General features: G+C 43.4%; 1 protein-coding gene across 1 annotated transcript in view; it reads right to left on the bottom strand.

Annotated features, from left to right (window-relative positions):
- Positions 1 to 8,167: 8,167 nt before the first annotated feature.
- The window catches only part of map1b (microtubule-associated protein 1B), a 34,893-nt gene continuing 19,827 nt past the window's right edge, over positions 8,168 to 23,233 (bottom strand). Inside the window, exons 3-7 of the mRNA XM_056291030.1 lie at positions 15,962 to 16,044; positions 14,413 to 14,553; positions 9,006 to 14,241; positions 8,648 to 8,886; positions 8,168 to 8,323 (exon numbers count right to left, since the gene is read on the bottom strand). Of these exons, the coding sequence (XP_056147005.1) occupies positions 8,168 to 8,323; positions 8,648 to 8,886; positions 9,006 to 14,241; positions 14,413 to 14,553; positions 15,962 to 16,044 (5,855 nt within the window). The remainder of the gene's footprint in view (positions 8,324 to 8,647; positions 8,887 to 9,005; positions 14,242 to 14,412; positions 14,554 to 15,961; positions 16,045 to 23,233) is intronic.

Below are 23,233 nucleotides of genomic sequence, written 5' to 3'. Positions count from 1 at the left end.
TCTGTTTATTGACAGATATGTTTCATCACTCATCTAAGTGACCTCTTCAGTCTAAACTGACTGCAGGTGTCCCCACCCTTATAAATACTACAACTGCATAATGGCCGAAACCAACGACCAGTTTCATATGCAAATACGGGTGTGACCATTAACTAGAGTTTCAAAGGCCATGTGGACTATTCACAGAGGATTGGGGAATGGTTGCAATCACAGTATTGTAAGATGGCGACAGATGTACACTTAGCCTGCCCCCCCCCCCCGGTTCAGGGATGGTCGTTCCCACTTAACATAGATGGCCTCTTGGTCTCTCCGTTCAAATCAATCGTTCCTCTCTATCAAGGATGTGCATTGGAGAAAGAGTGGCCGCTGGCCTGTAGATGGGTGTAGACTCCTGCCTGATACGTTAGCCCTCCTGCGTTGTGCCATCCTTTTGGCCGGCGTCTGTTTAGTTTCCCCAGTGCACAAGACATGGCAACCCTCCTGGTGTGCATTATCGTTAAGCATGCATCAAGACAATGAATTACATGGATTTTATACTGGGATTTTTTTTCTCACTACAATACAGTGCATGTGCACATTGACCTTGTGATTTCTGAAATATGTTGTATAATTTAAATTAACTACATTACTTCTGAAGCAAGTGTAATCTGCAGAGCATTATCAAGAGGGAAGTAGGTAACTGGAGAGCAGGATAGAGGCGTCTAGTTATAGCTAGTCTTACTGAAAAAGGACGGTCACTCAAAATTACATTTGTCCCGTCGCTTGTGGACAGTTGACAATAATACCTTCCTCGCAGGTGAGCTCAGCAGATTCTCTGCACATTCTCAGGACAGAGGCTAAAGCATTGATTTGTCGGTGGTTTCTCCGCATAGATTTGAGGCTAAAACATGGTACATAATCATCTCTAAGCAAAGAGTGAGGTTTGTCAATTTGCACTTAAACTGACAATATTTTTACATTCACACAAACTGGTGACTGTGAGGATGCTCAGGTCCCAGTGGTAACAGAATCATTACATAGGTAGAAAAAAAAAGGTAACTTCAATGACCAGTAATTTGGTCACTTATTGAAGTTGATAACCAACTAATTAAGCACTGATGCCAATGCTACAATCGTTAAATCAGTATGTGCCATACCATCCATCCATCCACCCATCCATCCATTATCCAAACCGCTGATCCTGCTCAGGGTCGCGGGGATGCTGGAGCCTATTCCAGATTTTAAGATACTTTGTTGATCCCCGTTGGGGAAATTATGCTCTGCATTTACCCCATCCTAGCTGTGTTGCTAGGAGCAGTGGGCAGCCGCCGTGCAGCACCCGGGAACCAACTCCAGGTCTTCTTTCCATTGCCTTGGTCAGGGGCACAGACAGGAGTATTAACCCTCACATGCGTGCCTTTTTGATGGCGGGGGAAACCACAGCACCCGGAGAAACCTCACCGCAGACACGAGGAGAACATGCAAACTCCATACAGAGGATGACCTGGGATGACCCCAAAGGTTGGACAAGCTCAGGGTTCGAACCCAGGACTTTCTTGCTGTGAGGCGACAGCGCTAACCACTGGGCCACTGTGCCAACCTGTTTTATGGTGTATGTCAGTCAACAGTCATTCATACCATTCCATCCATGCCATACCTTTCATACAACATTTGGAAAACGCAGGCCCGTATTTGGTCGGTTTTTCTCCACATAGTTTTATTGATTTGAATCTTCATTTAGCTTGTTGTGTGCAAACAAGTGTAACCAGTTCAAACCCTTGTTCCAATATCGTGTTCCATGCAGGTTTTATTGCACCACGACACAGACCTCCATAGCTCAGTTGTATTTGGCAAACATAATCTCTTCGTCCCTGTTGTGCTCATTAAGCTGCCTTTACTTGAACGAGTTGCAACAGTATGCACCTCTTAAAAGATTTCAAAATGGTGAAGTCTTTAGAATTAGATTTTGTAAAAAACTGGGGGCAGAATGGTATCTGGGTTGACATATAGATCAACAACCGCTCTTCTCTGCCACAGGAAACATCTACCATCCCTATCAGTCGTAGAAGTTTTAGTTAATTAAGTTTCCTTTATTAATCCCCTTGGGGAAATCCAGCTACTGCAAACTGACCCACCCTAGCTGTGGTCTGTGTGGCTAGGAGCATTGGGCTGCCGCCTTCATTCTGCACCCCACCCAGGGACCAACTCCAGCTCTTTCACCACTTCCTCGGTCAGGGGCACAGACAGGGGTATAAACCCTAACAGGCATGTTTCTTTCGATGGTGGGGGAAACCGGAGCAAGGTTGGACAACTCCAGGGTTCGAACCCAGGACCTTCTTGCTGTGAGGCGACGGCGCTAACCCCTGGGCCACCGTGCCACCTCCTTTTATGGTGTATATGGAGTGAACTATTATGTAGGTATTGTGTAGATGAACATTTGTTGGCCTGTGCTTTGTGAGCGGTAAAGACACAGCTGATTGTATAACAGAAAAAAAGGGGTCAGCTGTAGGACCCAGAATCTGATTTCCCTTGACAAATAGCCAGGTTCTGCCAAAGGTCAGCCACTCACTGTAACATCCTCTTTGATTTATCCCCATATGCACTTCCTCTTGGTTTTGGAAAGTGCCTGGGGTAAGCCATCATTAATAAATGTCACCGCTGAGAGATAGTTTTGGCATGGACGTAACTGTCTGTTACCCCCGTGCAATTGAATGTCATCGCAAAGAGACTGGGAAGTATGATGACGGCAAAATATCTGTTTTATTTGTCAAGCAACGCATTATAACTGCGTCAACACCTCTCACCGATATTGTAATGCAATGTTTATTTAACCAGTGTCTCGTTCTGTTGCAGCTGGGGTTGGAGGATGTGGACATATTTGTTTATCCTGGGCATGCCGATCATAATAAAATGAAATGAAATAAAAAGCTATCATCTTGCTGTATAAATGAATCATCTCAGTGAAAATATAACCCCGGAGGCATAGCAAACACAAACACACACCTGTAAACAACGTTGCACTGACTTCGGGTGCACTCGAGTGCTTACCCACTTCCTGGATTAAACAGCAGCAATCATTGAGGTGACTCAGCGGTGTGTATTTAAGGGTATGATGGCCAGGTCACTCCCAGGGTCACGGGGCGTTGCAGGGAGAGCTTTTTCTTTTTCCTTCTCATATTTGTTTACAGAAAAATCTGAAAATGTTCTTAAAACAAAAGCTGTAAATCAGAATAGCTGGCAGGGCCTGGTTTTATATCCGATTACAATAATAAGAAAGAAGAGAAAACCGGGGTGTTCAATACCTTCTCTCTCTCTCTCTCTCTCTCTCTCTCTCTCTCTCTCTCTCTCTCTCTCTCTCTCTCTCTCTCTCTCTCTCTCTCTCTCTCTCTCTCTCTCTCTCTCTCTCTCTCGCCCTCTCTATTTTTTTGTTTTTGTCTGTCTCTCTCTCCCCCTCTGTTTAGGAACCTAAAGTCTCCATGCGGTCTGTCTTTTTGTCAGAGACACACCTCACCCTGGAAGCTACACGACACTGTTTTTATTCATTGTCATCGCTTTTTTGTTTATTTGTGTTTTCATGGTCAACCTCTTTGAAGAGACATCCACTCTGTTATGGTATACACTATAGAAAACCAGAATTAGAATATAAAGTGTCAGGGATGTTTGGCTAATTACCAGCTATATACTTTATGTGCTGCTTCACTGATTCATAGCGGTGTGCTGGTTTGGATTTAACTCAGTTGGGCAAGCCCAGCATAGCTTGTAACTGAGATGGACAATTACAAACCAGGCGTCATTTGTGCAGACAATGGAAGATACTTGCCAAAAGCAGCAGGAACCTAACTTAACTTAACTTAACTTGAGCTAGGAAACACTGTGTAGCCAATAAGACTTGGCAGAAATCTTGACTAATCTACAATGTTACAATGTTACAATGTCATTTAGCAGACGCTTTCATCTAAAGCCACGCACATCTGAGAGTTAATACAACACAAGCAAGGCTCAGGAGACAACAACGCAAGTAAGTGCCACAAAAAAAAACTATGTTCAAGTCCGATAGGACATAGGTGTCAACAGGCAGTGCATTGTTATCATTATTATAATTAACACCATCAGGTGTGGAGGTGTTAGAGAAAGAGCTGGGTCTTTAGCTTCTTCTTAAAGATGGAGAGGGACTCAGCGGATCGAATGGAGCTTGGTAACTCGTTCCACCCCCGGGGAACTATACAGAAGAGAAGAGTCTGGCTGGTGACTTCGGGCCCCGATGTGGCGGAAGTGCCCAGGCGCCTTTCATTGGCAGAGCGTAGTGAGCAGGACTGAGTGTAGACCTGAATGAGGGAGTTCAGGTAGGCGGGAGCCGTTTTAGTTGCTGTTTTGTAAGTGATCGTCAAGTTTTTGAATTTGACGCGGGCAGCTGCTGGGAGCCAGCGGAAGGATATGAACAGCGGAGTGACGTGTGCTGTTTGTGGGTTGGTTGAAGACCAGACGTGCCGCCGTGTTCTGGCTCATTTGCATATCTAACAGCCATGGAGCAGATTGATTCTTTTAAAATAGCACAGTGTTCAGGAAACCGTGTGGACTTACAAGATGTCGAAAGGCAAATGAACTCTAAAAGCGCTACATTATTCATATAGGCTATATCCTCCATCCATCCATCCGTCCGTCCGTCCGTCCGTCCGTCCGTCCGTCCGTCCATCCATCCATCCATCCATCCATCCATTATCTTAACTGCTTATCCTGCTCTCAGGGTCGCAGGGATTCTATCCCAGCAGTCATTGGGCGGCAGGTGGGGAGACATCAGCAAAGTTCAACTTTGAGGTGACAGACAAACCCCCCCCCCAAAAAAAACCCCAAAACAATGAAAAACAATGAAAAAAGTTGAATCAACTTATTTGGACACAACGTTTGAGAGAAACGTGTCATCACTCATCTAAGTGATGACACGTTTCTCTCGATAAACATTGTGTCCGGAAGAACTGATTCAACTTTATTTGATTTTCTTACCTGGATTATTTAGCATAAAGAAGAAAAAAAGAAGACATAAATCCATAATTTCCTCAATAGACTTTATTGTGGTTCTTTTTTTCAGGGTTTCCTTTTTAGTAGCAGTTCCCTTTACATCAAATTTCCCATGAAGGCAGAGGAGATATTGCACACACACATCAGAAAAGCACTAAGTAATATTTTCACTTGAAACTAGTTGCTATAAGTTAGACATGAGTTTGGGGGAAAAGGAAGAAGGATGCAAGATCACAAGACAAATATACCACACTGCTGCAGACAACCATTATTAACAATCGCCCAAGAGACAGATAAGGAGATCGAGAGTGAAAGAGTGAGTGTGTGTGAGAGAGAGAGAGAGAGAGAGAGAGAGAGAGAGAGAGAGAGAGAGAGAGAGAGAGAGAGAGAGAGAGAGAGAGAGAGAGAGAGAGAGAGAGAGAGAGAGAGAGAGAGAGAGAGAGAGAGAGAGAGAGAGAGAGAGAGAGAGAGAGAGAGAGAGAGGGGGAAGGGGGGGGGGAGAGAGGGAGAGACAGATACATGTCATTTCAGAGCTTGCAGATTTGTTGTTGACTGTATGGTCTTGCTATTGGTCAGAAGTTCCTCTGCAGGAAAACCGGTTTATGGCGGTATCATGGACACTTGAGATCAATAGCTAAATATCTATCCAGTTAAGATTGATTTAATAGTCCATAGCCTCTATTTTAGGATTGTAGCCTGTTTCCAGTTGTGAAATGCTGAATATTTCTCAAGTAACTTGCCTGTCAGAGTTGATTTGTTGTTAATGTATTGTCATTAAGTTTGTTTCGTGTTGCGTTAACATTTAAAAGTGTCTAGTTTCTGTTTTTTCATACTTTCATCTAAACACAGTCACTCTATCTCCTCCCTTGGTTGAATTCCTCTGAAGGCTTCACTATGGAGAGTTCTGTCTATTTCTCAGCCTCATTGGTAGAGTTATCACCTAGTTTACAAGAATTAGTCAGCGTCCCTGACTAAATGCTCTCGTAAATCTGTCGATCCACACTTGCACTAACTGCCCCCACTACCAATTTTCATACCGATATCGTGCCAAGGGTACACAATGTCATGGCGAGGCTTGCCAAAAACACTCTCCCATTGACACCAAAAAAGCCTCGCTGTTCTAAGCTCAGTTCTGAGCAATTTCTCCATCCTTGAAAAAATTAAGAAAAGCCTAATATATCGTATTGCTCATGCACATTTTCCAACCACTCCCTCTGCCACAAAACTATTTATAATTATAGTACAGTGCTTTAGAAAAACAAGACATTAAGAAAATATTACTAGCTTGGAAATGGGAAAAGACATTTTGCCCAACAGCCTTACGACTACACAAAAATCTAGGATAAGAGATTAGACCTGACACAAAACTAAACAGTAATGGACCGACACAAAATAAACAAATTTTAAATAAATAAACTGAAATTAAACGTATTTTTCCTTCAATAATCTCTTCTGAACCAAGTTTGACCTTTGGAAAGATTGTGAGATTTCACAAATAAGACAAAAGGGCATGGAAAAAAAATCCTGCCATGTAACTCTAAATGCTTGGCAAATAAACACAGCAATTAATCTGAACATATATTAAATAATAACTTCCATATTGACAAAAACCAAACCCAGGCCTTAAATAAAAAGTGCTTTGTTTGTGCACATTATACATTAAAAAAAAAAATCAACCAGCAGACTTTGAAGGAAAAAAAAGAAGTAACCATTCCCCAATGACAGAAAGGTGAATCAGTTCATCTGGACACAACGTTTATTGACAGATATTTTTCATCACTCATGTAAGTGACCTCTTCAGTCCCAACTGACTGTAGGTATCCCCATCCTTATAAACAACACAGTTGCATAACGACCATCCCTTGGTTCAGGGATGGCCGTTCTCTGTTAACATAGATGGCCTCTTTGACTCCCCATTCAAACCAGTGTTCCTCCCTATCGAGGATGTGCACATCCTCATCCTTGAAAGAGTGGCCACCGGGCCTGTAGATGGGTGTAGACCGCAAAGTCCTGGCCGGGCATGTTAACTCTCCTGTGTTGTGCCATCCTCTTGGCGACACAGAAGAACTAACGTGTCAGGCCAGGACTCCGGCCTGTTTTCGGACATTATGCCACTGTATTGCTTATAAGGGTGGGGATGCCTGCAGTCAGTTGTGACTGAAGAGGTCACTTAGATGAGTGATGAAATGTTTCCCTCTCAATAAAGGTTGTGTCCAGATGAACTGATTCAACTTTCTGTGATTTTCTTACCTGGATTATTGAGCATGCGTGAAAACATTCCCCAGTGGTATCAATGAGCGTATCCTTTAATTTAAATTTATAATTACCATTACAATACTTTATTTGCGGTTTCCAAATATTTCTTTGTTAAGCGTTAGTGTGTTGTTTTCATATAGTGTGTTGTTCAGTATTTTCCAATTTGCATAGTTACCTGGCTGCTATTTGTTGTCTGCTATTTTCAGTGCAGTACTTCTCATACATTCATGTTGACACTCTAAGGCAATAACAGAAAATGTGTTCCTTGTGATCCTTTGATGTGAATATCATGGAATATTCAAATGTATACAGTTTAAGGATTTTTGTTCTTGGATGGCAGTTAAGTTCCTCAAAAACTGTCAAACTGTTTGTCTAGGGTTATTTGATGTACCTGAGGATACAAAAAATTTAATAAACTAATAAATTATTACATTAACTGGACCAGAGCTAGGGTAAAGGTGTACGACCATAGATAACCAGACTTGCTAGCCCTTGGCTATCGGGTCGGACCCTTTAGTTGACTGGTTAGTGCAGTCGCCCGTGGTGCGGGGAACCCAGGTTTGATCCCACTGCCGCCCCCGTTACACATCTGTGGTCGTACACTGTTACACTAGCATCATTGGACAATCATGATTAGGGTAGCATTTTGGTTTTCACCCCCCCCCTACTCATTACAATCCTTTTAAATAAAGAGAACCAGACCACTTCTATTAAGTTATCTGATTTTTTTCCCCCTCAAACTAAAATGCAGTAGTGTTTGCAGTTCTTACAGTGGTTAGTTTAGGTCAAAAAGCGTATCATTTAGTATATGACTAAATCATACATCCTTCCAGTTTTATTCTATGTGGATCGTGTTTTCTACTACAAACAATGGTCCTCCTCATTATCATCCAGTCACTAGATGTGACAGACAGACCTACAGTTCTATCTTACAAGCTGGGAAGGACTCGTCCTGCATGACGATGGTGCTGCTGCTGGCCAGGACCATGATGTTAAGCTCTTGTTGCTTGTCGAGGGTCTCCTGATACCACTCTCTCATCACGTCAGAATCATGGGTTGGAATCAGCGTAACCTGACATCACGAAAGAAGAGAATATCTTTCTAATATATGTCAATTCAACACTACTTTATCATTGTATCCTATCCTATCATATTCTACCTTATCTGATACAATCCAATCCTTTCATAATAAATATATTGTATCACATATCACATCATATCATGAAATATATCACATACAATGAGCTCAACAACTTTTTTTTTTGGCTTCATAGCATTATTACATTAGGAGTAAAATGAGAAAATGATTCCAGAGTTTGAGTGTGAAGCTTAAAATGCAAACACAGTAATGACATATATTCAGATATATAACAGTCTTATAGATCTTCAGTCCTACCTGCATATTGTTTCCCCACTGGGCCTTTCCTTCCAAAAGACCATCTAAGACCGTCTTGCTTGGCTCCTGAATTGTCTGATCATTGCCACTGACCACATAGTAGGAAGACCGCACCCGCTTGAAGAATTCGGCATCCACGTTCTTGGCACTGCAGTGATTGGGGATGTAAACCATGTCCATGTACATGGGAGGACAACTGGGTACTGGCACCCCACCTGATGTCTTGCCACTGCCTGGGCCTGTGACATGGGAAGATGTGTGTGTGGTCATTTTCAGAAAAAATACCACGAGGTTATATGCTGCAGCAAAATGCCACACTGAGCATAAAACATAAAAATGTATTGAATGCTGTACTTGCCTGATGTGGCACTTTTCACACCTCTGGATGCAGAGGTATTGGTTGCATTTTTGACATCTTTTCCTTCTCCCACACTCTTCTTTGGAGACGCAGTGTTTGAATCCCCAACTTTTGATAGCGCACTCTTTTTGGCTGGCGAGGAGGACTTTTTGGTCAGTTTCTTCTTTTGTTTTTCTCCTCCATCTTTTTTAACATCTTGGTTGTTTTTCTCAGCCTTGAAAACCTCTGGGTCCACCATACAGACATCAGGGTGGGCTGAAGATGGAGCAGAGTCCCTCAGTGCCATTGGAGGAGGATCTGCATGCCTGTAGGTCAGGGTTCTGTCAGTAGGCAGAGTCTCAGAGTCATCTTCAGAGTCAATGTTAGCATCTGCTGTGATGGAGGGGCACTCCTCGGTACCTGGAGGAACATCAGAGTCAGTCTGGGAGGGGGCAGACTCACTGATGGAGGTGGGCGGGGTCTCCTCACACTGCTTGGTGTGAAGCTTACCTCCTGGGGGTGGGGGTCCTCCTCCTGACTTGGTCAGAGGTTTTTCTTCATCTATGGGGTCTTCCACATTCATGAAGTACTCTAGAGGGCTGGGGTTAATGAAAGATGGGGATAGTTCTGTTTTAGGATGACGGAACTCACATGAGTTGACTAGACAGAGGTCCACATCTGTCTTTGACTGAGAAGAGGGGCTCTTCTTTGTGGAGTCTGGGTCCAGAACGCCAGCAGTAAACTTGTCATTAGACATATTGGAAGTGAAAGGCAGATAGGATGGAGAAGGGACCTTGGGGCTGACGAAGGATTTGGACTGAAATGTAGAATCCTCACATTTGAATGGATTAGTCTCCCTTGCTGGGGAATGTCCCTCTATGTTTGAAGGGGAAAAAGGAGGTGATGGGGAGGTACTTTTGGGAGGTGAGGGTGACTTGTCATATTTCTTCTGCATGTCAGATTTATTTAAAATCCCTTCCACAGATGGTAAGATTGAGCTGGAGTCATCTTTAGCATGGGGACCTCCTAACACAGGTGATAAATCGTTGGAAAGAGGAGAGTGGGTGAGAGATACTGACTTTGGGGTGACTGGAGATTTATCTGTTTGTTGGGTCATACCTGGTGAGATCTCTGTCATTTGGCAGGGTGTGGTAACCGAGGGAGTGGACTGAGATGCATCTGATGGGGAAGCAGAGGTGGCACAAACTGCATCGATCTCTTTGAAAAACATAGGTTTCTCTATTGTAGAACTATGTTGGCCAGTTGGTCTTACATCAGTTCCATCTGTGGGGCTGTAATCCACCTCAGTTGGGCCATTCTCTGTGGCACGTAGGCTGCCTCCTACAAATGGATGCTCTGGAGATTGCTTACTAAAGTCGAGAGCTAAAGAGTGGTCAGGGGACTCTTGGTCAAACTCTACTGACATTGTAGACTGCCCTGGGGATTTTGCGTCTTGTGTCTGAGTCCTGGTTTTGGCCTTTGGTGAGATGTCTGGGGAAATTGACATGGGTCTGGGACTGTCCTCCTTAGATGGGGAACCCTCCACTTCTTGGAAAGTAGTTGGAGTCTGCACCACAGAGACTGACAGGGAGTCATCCACCTCTGTTGAGTGGGGAGAACCGACCTCGGCATGAAGTGAAGGGGAGTCAGTAGTAGGCTCTGGGAAGGAGCTAGTTGCCAGGGAGGCAGTGGATACTGAAGCTAAATGAGAAAATGTGTCCTCTGCCACAACTTCCTCCAGTGGTGTGCCAGATTTATCTGATGTGGTGCCTTCTGATATTGACATTTTACTCTCTTCTTTGAAAGCAGTAAAAAGATTTGTGTCTGATTCATGCTTTGGTAATGATGCTGAAGGTAAGACAGCATGGTTATTTTCTCCATTTTTCTTATTATCCACATCAAATGGTGATTTCTCCCTCTTTGTTGGGGAATCAGCTTCAACTGGAGTTGGACTTTTGAGAGGAGACATTTTCTCTACAGGGAAGGAGTGGTCATCTTCAGGTTCTGGGCTGACCCTGTTGGAAGAGTCCTCTTTATCACTAATGACCTCAACAATTATGGGACCCTGGGCTTTTTCTTCTGACGCAGATGGCATAGCTCCAGATTTGTCATCCACTGGAGACTGATAGTAAGGTGTGTGACCAGAGGAATGAGGTGAAGTGGTCCCCTCTAGTGTTTTGTCTTCTGGACTGTTGAAGGATTCAAGTGCACCCCTAGGTGACCCTGTCAGTGTTGTACACAGTTCTATTGGTGCAGTAAAAAGTGATGGAGATTGAAAATCCTCCTTGTGGTCCACTGAGGGAGAACGTACAATAGGTAATGTTGTGGAAGTAGAGCTGAGGCCAGTTGAGTCAAGGTCATACTTCTTACATGTCTCCTGAGCTGAAGCAAAACCTTCCACACTCTCCTCAGTCAATTCCCGACAGAATTTATCCTCCTCCATTGATGAGGGGGGAGATATTGTGGAAGCAGAGGGATGGTAGTCCCTGCCCTCTGTGGCATTACTCTTTGAGCTGTGTGATTCTGGGCCATCATGAAGTGGAGAAAGCTTCTTCCTATCAAACTCCCTAGATGTGGATGTTCCAAATCTACCAAAGTCCTGAGAAGGAGAGTCAGTCTCATCATTGGTAGTTTCATCACTTGTAATGTCTCTAGGTGTCATCATCTCATCCATTGGGGTTGGCACACTGGAGATCTCTAGTGTAGACTGAGTGTGGCCAGAGGTAACAGTGTACTCCTCAGGGGGCTCATCTCTGTTCTCATCATCTGAGGTAGTTTCACTTTCAAAGCAAACTGGCAACATTTCATCATGAATAGATGCAGGTGGAGAAACAGGTGAGGACACCTTGGGTGAGGCTGATACAGAAAGACACTTTTTCTCCATCTCTCTTTCATTTACATACAGACCCTGTGCAGGTTTATTCGGCTCAACATCAATATCCTCAACTTCTTCCTCAGCCTTATGCTCAGGCTTGACCTCATGACGACTGTGTTGTTCTTCCTCATCCTGACTGTAAGTAGGTTTATATTGAATTGATTCCATTTTCTGTGGCTCATGATCCTCCTCTGTCTCTCCTTTCTCTTCATAATCCCCTCCCTCAGATGCCTCCTCCAATCCAATGCCCTTATCTTCAAACTTCTCACTTCCACTACCATTCAGTTTTCCCTTAAGATCTGTTTCATCTGGAGTATCCTCATTGTCTCCCTCGGCTTCTGTGGTTGTTATACCCTCATCCACATACTCTGCTGTCTCCTCTTCGGGCAGCATTATTTCTTCAGATTGGATCTTCCTAGACTCTTCCTCTCTGGTTTGCTGTACAGTTTCAGCATCCTCCCTTGACCCATCAGATTTCATCTCCTCAAGATCCTTGCTGAGGTTTTCTGGTGTGACCATCAATATCTCAGGTTCAGAGAATATCTCTGACTCTGGAGCCTCTACAACACCAATCACTTTTTGGGTTATATTTTTGGCATCATCCACCTTTGTCTCCTTCTTTGGTACCTTTGGTTTCCCCTTCTCTTTTATGCTGGAGGGGCTTCCAGCATCTTTTTTTGAGGCAGCAAGTTTTTTTAAGGGCTTTAGTTTTGGTGCTGCCTTCTTTTCCTCTCCTGCAGCCGTTACCTTTTCTATGTCTTTAGAAGGTCTTTTTAAATCTTTCTTGGATTCCTCTTTCTTTTGCTTTTTCTTCTCTTCCTTCTTCTCCTTCATGGGGGAGTCCCTCCTGAAATCCATTTTTACATCTTTCTTTATTTCCTCCTTCTTGACTTTCTCTTCCCTTTTGCTTTCCCTTTTAAGTGTAGGCTTCTCATCTCTCTTCACTACATCTTTTTTTGCCTCTTTTTCATCGATTTTCTTTTCCAGAGGACTTTTGGGTTCTCTCTTAATCTTTTCCTTTTGCACCTTAGGTTTCATTTCAGTCTTCTTTTTTTCTGGAGTTTCATTTTGGGATGTATGATCCACTTTAATGTTGACAGGTGCCTTGATCTTTTCTTTTTTCACAGGGGCCTTTTCTTTTTTTTCTACCTTTTGCATTTTTTCTTTATTTGATTCTGCATCTTTCTTTGCCTTTTCAGGGGCTTCCTCCTTTGATTCCTTTCTGACAGTCTTACTTGGTGATGGCTTGGGGGTAGATCTGAGGCTCTCCTTGCTGTCTGTTCGGTGTTTCATCTTAGCCTGCTTTAGCACTGGTGCCACATTAGGAGACATTTCTTTCTGCGTGACTATTGGCTGCTTTAAGAAGTCCAAGTTCTTCAGTTTTTCTAAACCTTCAAGGATGTGATGCTGAGTGGCATTGCCGGTAAAGAGAACACGTATTATTTTTTCTGAGGGGTTTGCAGGATGCCACACAATCAGTGCAGAGATGGAAGTTAAGTAGGAAATAGGGAATTCTGATTCGTCACCATTTGGCAACAGAATAGAGGCTTTGTCTTTCTCACTACCTGTCCACTGCTTTATAAAGTGCTGCAGCTCCTTGCTGTTTTGGGATGGGTTAAGCACATACATCTCAAGCTTACCCACACCCATTTTCTGAAAAAGTATGATTGGCTCTATCGTGTTTCCAACAGGCCGGTGTAAAGACTCTATTTTCAAATTCAGTTTGGTAAGGAATTGCTGAGTTAATATTGCCTCCTCAAGGTTCCTTCGCACTCTGTAATTAGGTTCAGGGTTCCCCAGGTTTTCAGGAAGGTTCATGAACACGACACCAATGTCTGGTGATATCATGTTTTTCACCCAGTCGCTGTTAGATGTGGAACCTTGTGACTGCTCCTCTTCCAGCTCTGCGATCTTCCTCTGCAGCATGCTGTTGATGCCTGGCATGTTGTCATCACCAATGTGAGTCAGGAGGATTGAGTCCACCCTGTCCAGGTGTCTCACCAGCTTCCAGAAGCACGACTTCCTGTCAGAGCCACCATTAATGAGCATGTTGAACCCATTGACAGCAAAGAGAGCAGAGTCACCACGACCACCAGGGAAGATGTAACAGCATGGCTTGGAGAGTTTCAAAAAACCCCCTGATGTGGGTGGCTCTAACATGTCAAATGGAGTTGGGATCTCAACTGACTCAGAAAGGTATTCTGTGAACTCTGAGAGGCCCTCCATTTCAGGAAGTATAAGAGCAGAATTCAGTTTCATGTTGATGAAATCTTGTAGGTTGTGTTTGTCCAGGTTAGAGTTTTTCCAGTCACCTTGTTCAGGGCAGGAGAGGGTAAGGTTGGCTTTGTTTTCAGGATGAATGGTGCTGAGCAATTCACCAATCTAGACATTAAAAAAAATAAATTAGGTGGTTTGCTATTTATCTATGTAATACACATAAAATAAATAACATTTGTTGACATTTGTTTGACTATGATTAATTTTATGAGCATATTAAGTCACATGTTGAGTGCAAGATTTTGCTTCCTCTCTAGAAACTGGAAAAGGTCTCACCTCTTGGTCAGTAAATATGTCGATGAAATTGAAGAAGGAGAAAGATCCAGACTGAAGAATAAGCTCGCCAGTGTTTTCAATGCATTGTCCTGAGAGTACTATAAGCTTGTGTCTGGCAGTGTCTGAGATCATCAAACGGACCTGGAATTAAAAGAAAAGACAACACATTTTATATTTTAGTGCCCAATATATTTCCCCTTGAGGTACAGCAAGAGAAGAAACAAACTCAGACACTGGGAAATAGCTGATTTTATTTAAAAAAAAAAAAATATCAGGGCGTCCGGGTAGCATAGCAGTCTATTCCGTTGCCTACCAACATGGGGATCGCCAGTTCGAATCCCTGTGTTTCCTCTGGCTTGGTTGGGTGTCCCTACAGATACAATTGGCTGTGGCTGTGGGTGGGAAGCCGGATGTGGGTATGGGTCTTGGTTGTGGCACTAGCGCCTCCTCTGGTCGGTTGGGGCGCCTGTTCAGGGGGGAGGGGGAACTGGGGGGAATGGCGTGATCCTCCTATGCGCTATGTCAACCTGGCAAAACTCCTCACTGTCAGGTGAAAAGAAGTGGCTGGCGACCCCACATGTATCGGAGGAGGCATGTGACAGTCTGCAGCCCTCCAATGATTGGCAGAGGGGGTGGAGCAGCAACTGGGATGGAAGAGTGGGGTAATTGGCAAGTACAATTGGGGGGGAAAATGGGGGAAAATCCAAGCGAAAAAAAAAATCTCATCTCATTATCAGCCACTTCTCCGGGCTCGGGTGTAGAAAAAAAATCAATATCTAAAAATGGCATGTTGCAATAGCCTGTTGAAGAGGAGGTAATATGGTAACTAATGATGTATCATTAGTAACCATATTACACAGATGTTGTTACTACAGCAACCATCCGCATCAGTTAAATAATCAGCTTTATCAGATATAAAATAGGTTCCATCATGTCCATTGGATACATAGTTGAAAGGATCTTCCTCTATCCACCCTTCTTTCCTTATTTCTTTCTTTCCTTTCAACCTCTCTTGTTATTGCTCTTCCATCTTCTGGCTATTGCTGGAACGATCTTTTTTTCTCCTTCATTTCAGTGACATCAGCTGTTCCAGGCTGCTGGCCAGGTCAAACCTGCAGTGCTGTGAGATGTAATTAATGCACACTATGACTGCAGACAGCTGGGGGGGGGGGGCAGGGGGGTGTTGGCCAAAGTGAACACAAAAGATGTTTGGTGTTGGTGTGATTTCTCATTTCTCATCTCTTTCTTTTAGCTTAAAATTGCTACAAAAATATAAATTGTACCGTAACAATACACAGCATTACAAGGATTCGTCAACACAGAAAAGATTTTATGTTGTTGCAACTTAGCTCCGGAAAAGACATTAGGCTGGTCTGCTAAGCTTGCTTATTATTATTATTTTTTTTGTAATCCACCTAAAAGACAGCAAAGAGTAAATTGTGTTACACATATGTATTTGTGTCTACTCTTGAGAGGGCGAAGGAAGAGGGGATACAAGGTCACATGGAAGAGAGAATTCAACATAATTTCTGAATTGAAATGATCTCACCTCAGTGCTGACTGCTTCATCTGAGGGGTTGATAAGCACCACCGTCTCCAAGACATTGCTTTTGTGGTGAAGAATCCTCTGCCCTGTAAAAAAAAAACAAAAAAAAAACACACACAGAATTAAATAACAAAAATCTTAATCATTGGAGAAATTAATGCTCATTAAATAGCAACATTATATGGACTGGAATGGACTACATTTTTTCTCTAATGTGTTGTGCCTGTACCTTAATTTACTGGTTTGAGAGTCCAGTAAATCTTAAGTTATTATCAACTAAATATCCATACACAATCTTTGTAATCTTTGTAAACCATTCGGTCAAAAGCCTTCACAGTGGGAACTGTCTCCCTGAAACATAGAGATACGATGCATAGGCATAAGCAGGTGAATCCAGCCTGATGTGTAGAAAAAAAGCTGTGATTTTGTTACTGTCTTGTCAGGTCACTCTTGCATGTCTAACAACCGGATACCATATGCCTTCTCATCTGTGAATGTTCTCATTCATATGTGGATGAGAGGCGAAACGTCTTCACGGATATATACCAAGTCCGGTTGCACTTGATTCAACTCCTTTGGATAACATATGCCTTCTCCTTTATATCATCCTTGACACACACTTTTTATTTATTGATATACTACAAGATGCCCAATCTATGTTTTTGAGTAGATTAGGCTTCATCATGCTATTCTTGACAAAAAATAAAATAAAATAAAATAAAATAACCAAACAACAAACTTGGCAGACTTGAAAACACTGTTTAACCATGACAACAGGACATATAGTAAATCATTGCGAGGTATGAAAGGGAAATGAATAGTGCTTGAAGGATAACAAGGCCTGAACAAACCTTTATCTGCTACAGCAGTATCATTACCTATTTCAATATTATATTGCTCCTCACTCAACCTTTTTTCTAACCCATCTGATTATTCAGTCAATCTATGTGAGTGATGTGACACTTTTTGGGGAGTGTGGATGATGTATAATTATCATACAGCTTATCAATTAAACTACATCATTTGTTTTATTCTTCTTGCATTAATTCACATGACTATGACTCCATTTGTGGCTACTGAGACATAATTTTGTTTATGAAAAGTACCGATGGCTTTTAAAATGGTACCATTGAGAGCAATGATAATGGCATTAATAATAATAATAACAATGATAATAATAATAATAGACCAAGATGGCACATACAAAGAGTTAGAACAAGATGGCACATTCAAGTACCTAGGAGTGAACGAAGGAGACGGCATACAAAACTCAACCATGAAGGAGAAGATCTGGAAAGAGTACCACAGGAGAGTGCGTATGGTACTGAAGAGCGAACTCAATGCGGCTAACAGAATTGAAGCTGTCAACATCCTAGTGATACCTGTAGTGACGTACAGCTTCAACATCAGCTGGAAAGTGAACGACATCAAGAGACAAGACAAGAAAGATGCTGACCATGGAGAAGATGCACCACCCGAAAGCAGACGTCGACAGGCTGTACCTACCAAGAGCTTCAGGAGGATGAGGCCTAGTCCAACTCGAACTGATATTCAAGACTACCACTATCGGGCTGGACGCATACCTGAAAAAACAGATGACTCACTCCTCCAAATAGTAAAACATCAGATCTACTCCATCAATAAAGAAGCTGTGCAATTCAAGAAAGTGCTTGATGTCCCAGAAACCCCACCAACAAAATGATGCAACTACCATCTACGCCAAATGAGTGAAGCAGAAGGCAAAACACCATGGCCAGCAGCAACTGCAAAAATCCTGGGAGGACAAAGCAATGCACCGGAAGTACCCAAAAAGAATGAGAGACACAGATGTGGACCAGCAAAAGACACACCAGTGGCTGAGGATCATCAGACTGAAAGCAGAGACAGAGGGCCTGATAATCACTGCACAAGACCAGAGCCTGGCAACCAGATCCTATCACCATCGCATCATCAAAGATGGAACAGACCCAAAATGCAGAATCTGTGGAATGTACGAAGAAACCATCGACCACATTGTCTCAGGCTGCCTGGGACTGGCAAAGACCGAGTACATATACAGGCACAACAAGGCAGCAGCATACTTGCACTGGAAGATCTGCAGGAGTTACAAGATCAAGACAACTGAGAAGGGGTACGAACATCAGCCAAAAATGGTCACTGAGAACAATGATGTCACCATCCTCTGGGACATGCCCATCCACACTGACAGAGAGATAAAAGCCAAGGAAGGGAAAGAGGTGCATGCTTATTGACATGGCAATACCATCCGAAAAAAAACCCAAAAACCTCAGTGAGAGTCACAGAGAAGCTGACCAAGTACAAAGACCTGGAGATTGAAATCAACAGGATGTGGGGTATGAAGACCGAAACAACACCAGTGGTAATCGGAGCTCTAGGACTCATAAAGAAGGTAAAGGAAAAGTTCACCAACCATATCCCAGGAAACATCAACATCCATGCAGTCAAGAAGATCGCCCTACTTGGAACAGCTCACATATTACGATGAGTACTGTCAATCAAGTAATATCTGCCCTATAGTGCCTCAGGTCCATAGTTTGGACCTGGCTCCACAAGATGTAAAACATGAATTTACAATGATAATAATAATAATAATAATAATATACCCTGTAGCTGTAGAGTTAATCAAGAGATTCTGTATTTGGTTAAATCAATAAATAAAAATCTAACTTTAGTGTTACTGCAGTAGATATCCTATATTTTCAGTGGGGTTTTTGACACATATAAAACAGGAAACAACTTAATAAAACTGTCAGAAGTTAAATATACAACTGTTCATCACAGGAATAACAGCACATGAACGTCTATGTTTCCAGTCGAGCTAAAAACTAAGACTATGATACGCAATTCGCATACTGCAAAACGGTTATCATCTGGCCTCAGACAATGAACACATTGCTGAAACGTAGGGCTGCTACTCATGCTACGGTGACTACTCAATACTCAACACCTCATGCTTGGCTAAGCTAACCTCTCAAATACTCTTTACATCTCTTGGCTTTGACATCTCATTTCATTAAAGGTACAAATAAACATACACTGCAGGAATATAGTTGAGATAAGCTGTGTTCGGTATTTTGTCACATTTAGGGGTACCAGAAATAATACCACAATGAGAATTTCCAGGAACACGTTCCCTTTGGAGTTGAGGTGGTGATGACAGGAGGGTGTGGGGAAGTAAATGCTTCGCAGTCTTGTGATTATCAAAAGCGAGAGTGTGTCTAGTCTCTGGGGATGTGATCCTGAAGTAGCTGTCTGGTTGCCTGGCTGATTCAATACATATTTCATATAGCGGATTCTCATTATGGAGGTATAGCCATTAACCCTGGTACTGCCTCCCAGAGGGCTGTCACTCCGCATGGAAGTGAAAGTGCTTCATTCAGTGCTGGCAATACTGAATTGGCTCCTACATTATGAGACTGCCCTCCAATCAGCTGACAACGTTGAAGGGAGAAATACCGAGTGTCAATGCACTTCTACCCCAGAGATATGTCAGACCTTTAGCAGTTTCAATTTAGGCACTCCATTTATGCGGAGTTGGTTCTCTGGAGGAAAACTATTTCTTGTTTTTGATTTGACCTTAACAGTACAACGACAGGGATTTCACTCCTACCTAAAACGACCTCTGTTGTAATGTTTTCACTTTTTCAATTTTGCTATTCAAGTTCGACCATGTCTCTCTCAAGATTAAACTGTTTAAAAATAGTATTATAGTTGTTAAAATGGTAATTTTTGTGTCAGTCGTTTCCTAACAGACATACTAACATATGTAATGCATTGATATCTCAATTGGGTATATATCTTGACAGAAAAACCGGCGGTCCTTTTTATCGCCCATGGTTGTTTTAGGGAGATCTTATCATAACTTTTTTTTGCGCAATTGATCTAAAGCTCATTTTAATTCAAATAAATGCAATTTTAGGAGCATTTAGAGAGCAGCAGGTCTGTATCTTTTTCCCCCCACAAAAGTATTAAACTTTGAAAATCCAAAACGGTCATAATGACCGTCTTGGTCGTTCTAGTTTTAATCTTGTGCTTTTACATAAATCCTGATAGCCATCCTTATTTCAAGTGTGGGTTTTTTTTGGGGGGGGGGGGTCTATATTTTGACACGATCACAATGTTAAAAATAAATGGATGTTGGTTAGATTTAAAAAGAACCAATGAAAATCTGTTTACGAGAAACCTCTCAACCGCAAGTCTTGGTTAATTGTGAAGTCTTCAGATGTGAAAAAAATGGTAATGGGAAAATTCTGGTCGGTTTGAAAGAAGAAGGGGATGGGCGGGGCTTTCCAGAATACATCTTCTAAATACGGAAAAGATTCCCCAACGCTGGGGGTATCCACAAGCTTTTGTTGTATAACTCTGAAAGTCCATGTATTTGATACTGCATATGATTTACGTTGGGGAATTTACTGTGTAGTGAGCTTCGATGACTTCTGCTGAAGACGAGTTGAAAAGACCATCCAGCCATCCATCCATTATCCGAACCACTTATCCTGCTCTCAGGGTCGCGGAGATGCTGGAGCCTATCCCAGCAGTCATTGGGCAGCAGGCGGGGAGACACCCTGGACAGGCCGCCAGGCCATCACACAGGGCCGACATACACACACACACACACACACACACACACAAACTCACACACATTTATACTTAGGGACAATTTAGTATGGCCGATTCGTCCTACCTACATGTCTTTGGACTGTGGGAGGAAACCCACGCAGACACGGGGAGAACATGCAAACTCCACACAGAGGACGACCCAGGATGACCCCCAAGGTTGGACTACCCCAGGTCTCAAACCCAGGGCCTTCTTGCTGTGAAGCGACTGCACTTACCACTGTACCAGTATGCCGCCTATATATGAAGATATGGGAAAGAGTAGTAGGAGCTAGGTTAGGAGGACAGGTAATGATTGGCGAGCAGCAATGTGGTTTCATGCCATGAAAAAGCACTACAGATGCAATGTTTGCTTTGAGAAAATGTCTTTATGCATGCTCAATAATCCAGGTAAGAAAATCAAAGATGGTTGAATAAGTTCACCTGGATACAACGTTTATTGACAGATATGTTTCATCACTCAACTACGTAAGTGACCTCTTCAGACTGAAGCGGTCACTTTGAGAAAATGTTTATGTAATAATAATAATAAATAAATCTTATATAGCGCTTTTCAAGTACTCAAAGTCGCTTTACAATAAATGGAGTGAAACAAGACGACAGATGAACATAACACAGACATAAAGGGGTGAATGGGAAGGGGGGCTACGAGAGGGAGAAGCGGCAGCCACACACGATGCCAGCAGTACTCTCCGACTTGGACAGATATAAAGGGAAAGAAAAACAAACATCATAAATCACATAAATGACAGATGCAGGTCAAGCGCTCAGTCTCCAGCCTGCCCCAGTCCAGGGGTGTATGAGCTGTTTGGGGGGCACGAGAAGGCAATGGAGAAAAGGTGTGTCTTAAGATGGGATTAGAAGAGTGAGAGGGATTCTGAGTCTCTAATGATTTGGGGAAGTGAGTTCCAGAACCTGGGAGCTGCTCTAGAGAAGGCTCGGTCACCAAAGTCGTGGAGGTTGGACCTGGGGATAGAGGGAAGGGAGGCTGAGGTAGATCTGAGGGACCGAGAGGGTTGGTAGGGGGAGAGGAGATCGGTGAGCTATGGGGGAGCCAATTTATGAAGGGCTTTATAGGTAAGAACCAGGAGTTTGTAATTTTTCCGGTTGGAGATGGGTAGCCAGTGGAGGTCTTTTAGGACTGGGGTGATGTGGTGCCAGGATTTGGTGAAAGTTAAAAGTCGGGCGGATGCGTTCTGGACCAATTGGGGTCTCTTGATAGAGATAGCACTGATGCCATAGAGGGGTGAGTTGCAGTAATCAAGGCAGGAGGAGATGAAGGCATGGATCAGTATCTCAGCAGCAGGGTGTGTGAGAGAGGATCTTATTTTTGCGATGTTGCGAAGGTGGTAGAAGGAGAATTTGACCATTTGGCGGATATGTGGCTCCAGGGAGAGGGTGGGATCATGGATCACACCAAGGTTGCGTGCCTGGGGGGAAGGAAGACAGTAGTGCCATCGATGGTGAGTGCAAGGTTGTTGATTTTGCTGAGAGTGGACTTGGAGCCAATGAAGAGGAGTTCAGTTTTGTCACTGTTGAGTTTGAGGAGGTTTTGCTGCATCCAGACTTTAACTGCAGACAGACAGGAGTCGATGTGAGAGAGGGGTGGATTGTGAGGGGATTTGGTGCTGAGGTATATCTGGGTGTCATCAGCATAACAGTGGAAGTCCAAGTTGAAATGGGGGAGAATCTGACCAAGAGGGAGGATGTAGATGATGAAAAGGAGTGGGCTGAGTACAGAACCTTGGGGAACACCTTGTGTGACTGTGGATGGAACAGAGGAGTGGTTGTGAAGTGAGATGAAGTGTGACCTGTTGGAGAGGTAAGACTGGAGCTAGCTGAGTACGGTGACTTCAATACCGACATCTTACAATCTGGTGAGCAGGATGTTGTGACTCACAGTATCGAAGGCTGAACTCAGGTTAAGGAGGATGAGGATGTTAAGGGCTCCAGTATCAGCAGAGATGAGGAGGTCATTAAGTACTTTAAGGAGTGCCGTTTCAGTGCTGTGGAGTGGGCGAAAATCAGACTGGAGGGGTTCAAGTAGGTTGTTGGAGTGTAGGTAGGTTTGGAATTGTGTGGCGACAATGCGTTCCAGGGTTTTAGAGAGGAAGGGGAGATTGGAAATTGGCCAGTAGTGGTTGAGGCAGGATGGATCAAGACCAGGTTTCTTGAGAATTGGGGTGACAGCTGCAGTTTTGTAGGAAGAGGGGACAATTCCATGGGACAGTGAGGAATTGAAAAGTTTGGTGAGGTAGGGGCATAGGGCAGGGAGGCATTTCTTCAGTAGGGGGGTGGGGAGGGGATCAAGGGAGCAAGTTGTGGATTTTGATGAGCTGATGAGTTCAGAGATAGTGGTAGGGGCAACTGGAACAAACCGGGAGAGGCGGCGATCAGGAGTAGGGGTATGGAGGTCAAGAGGAATGGGGAGAAGAGGGGCCGGAGTAGGTGCTGCTGAGTCAGACGCAGGGGACAGTGATTTGTTGATAGTGGTGATTTTGTCTGCGAAAAATTGGAGAAATGACTTGCATTGTTCAGCAGTAGAGTTGGAGAGGGCATCGGCACGGGGCTTGAAGAGGTTGTTTACAGTGGCGAAGAGGGTGCGGGGGTTGTGGTTGGAATCATTAATGATGGTGG

This window comes from Lampris incognitus, chromosome 12 (assembly GCF_029633865.1).
Source record: "Lampris incognitus isolate fLamInc1 chromosome 12, fLamInc1.hap2, whole genome shotgun sequence".
NCBI classification, from domain to species: Eukaryota; Metazoa; Chordata; class Actinopteri; order Lampriformes; family Lampridae; genus Lampris; species Lampris incognitus.
The sequence above is the reverse complement of the archived record's forward strand: the minus strand, read 5'-3'. Positions and strand labels throughout refer to the sequence as shown.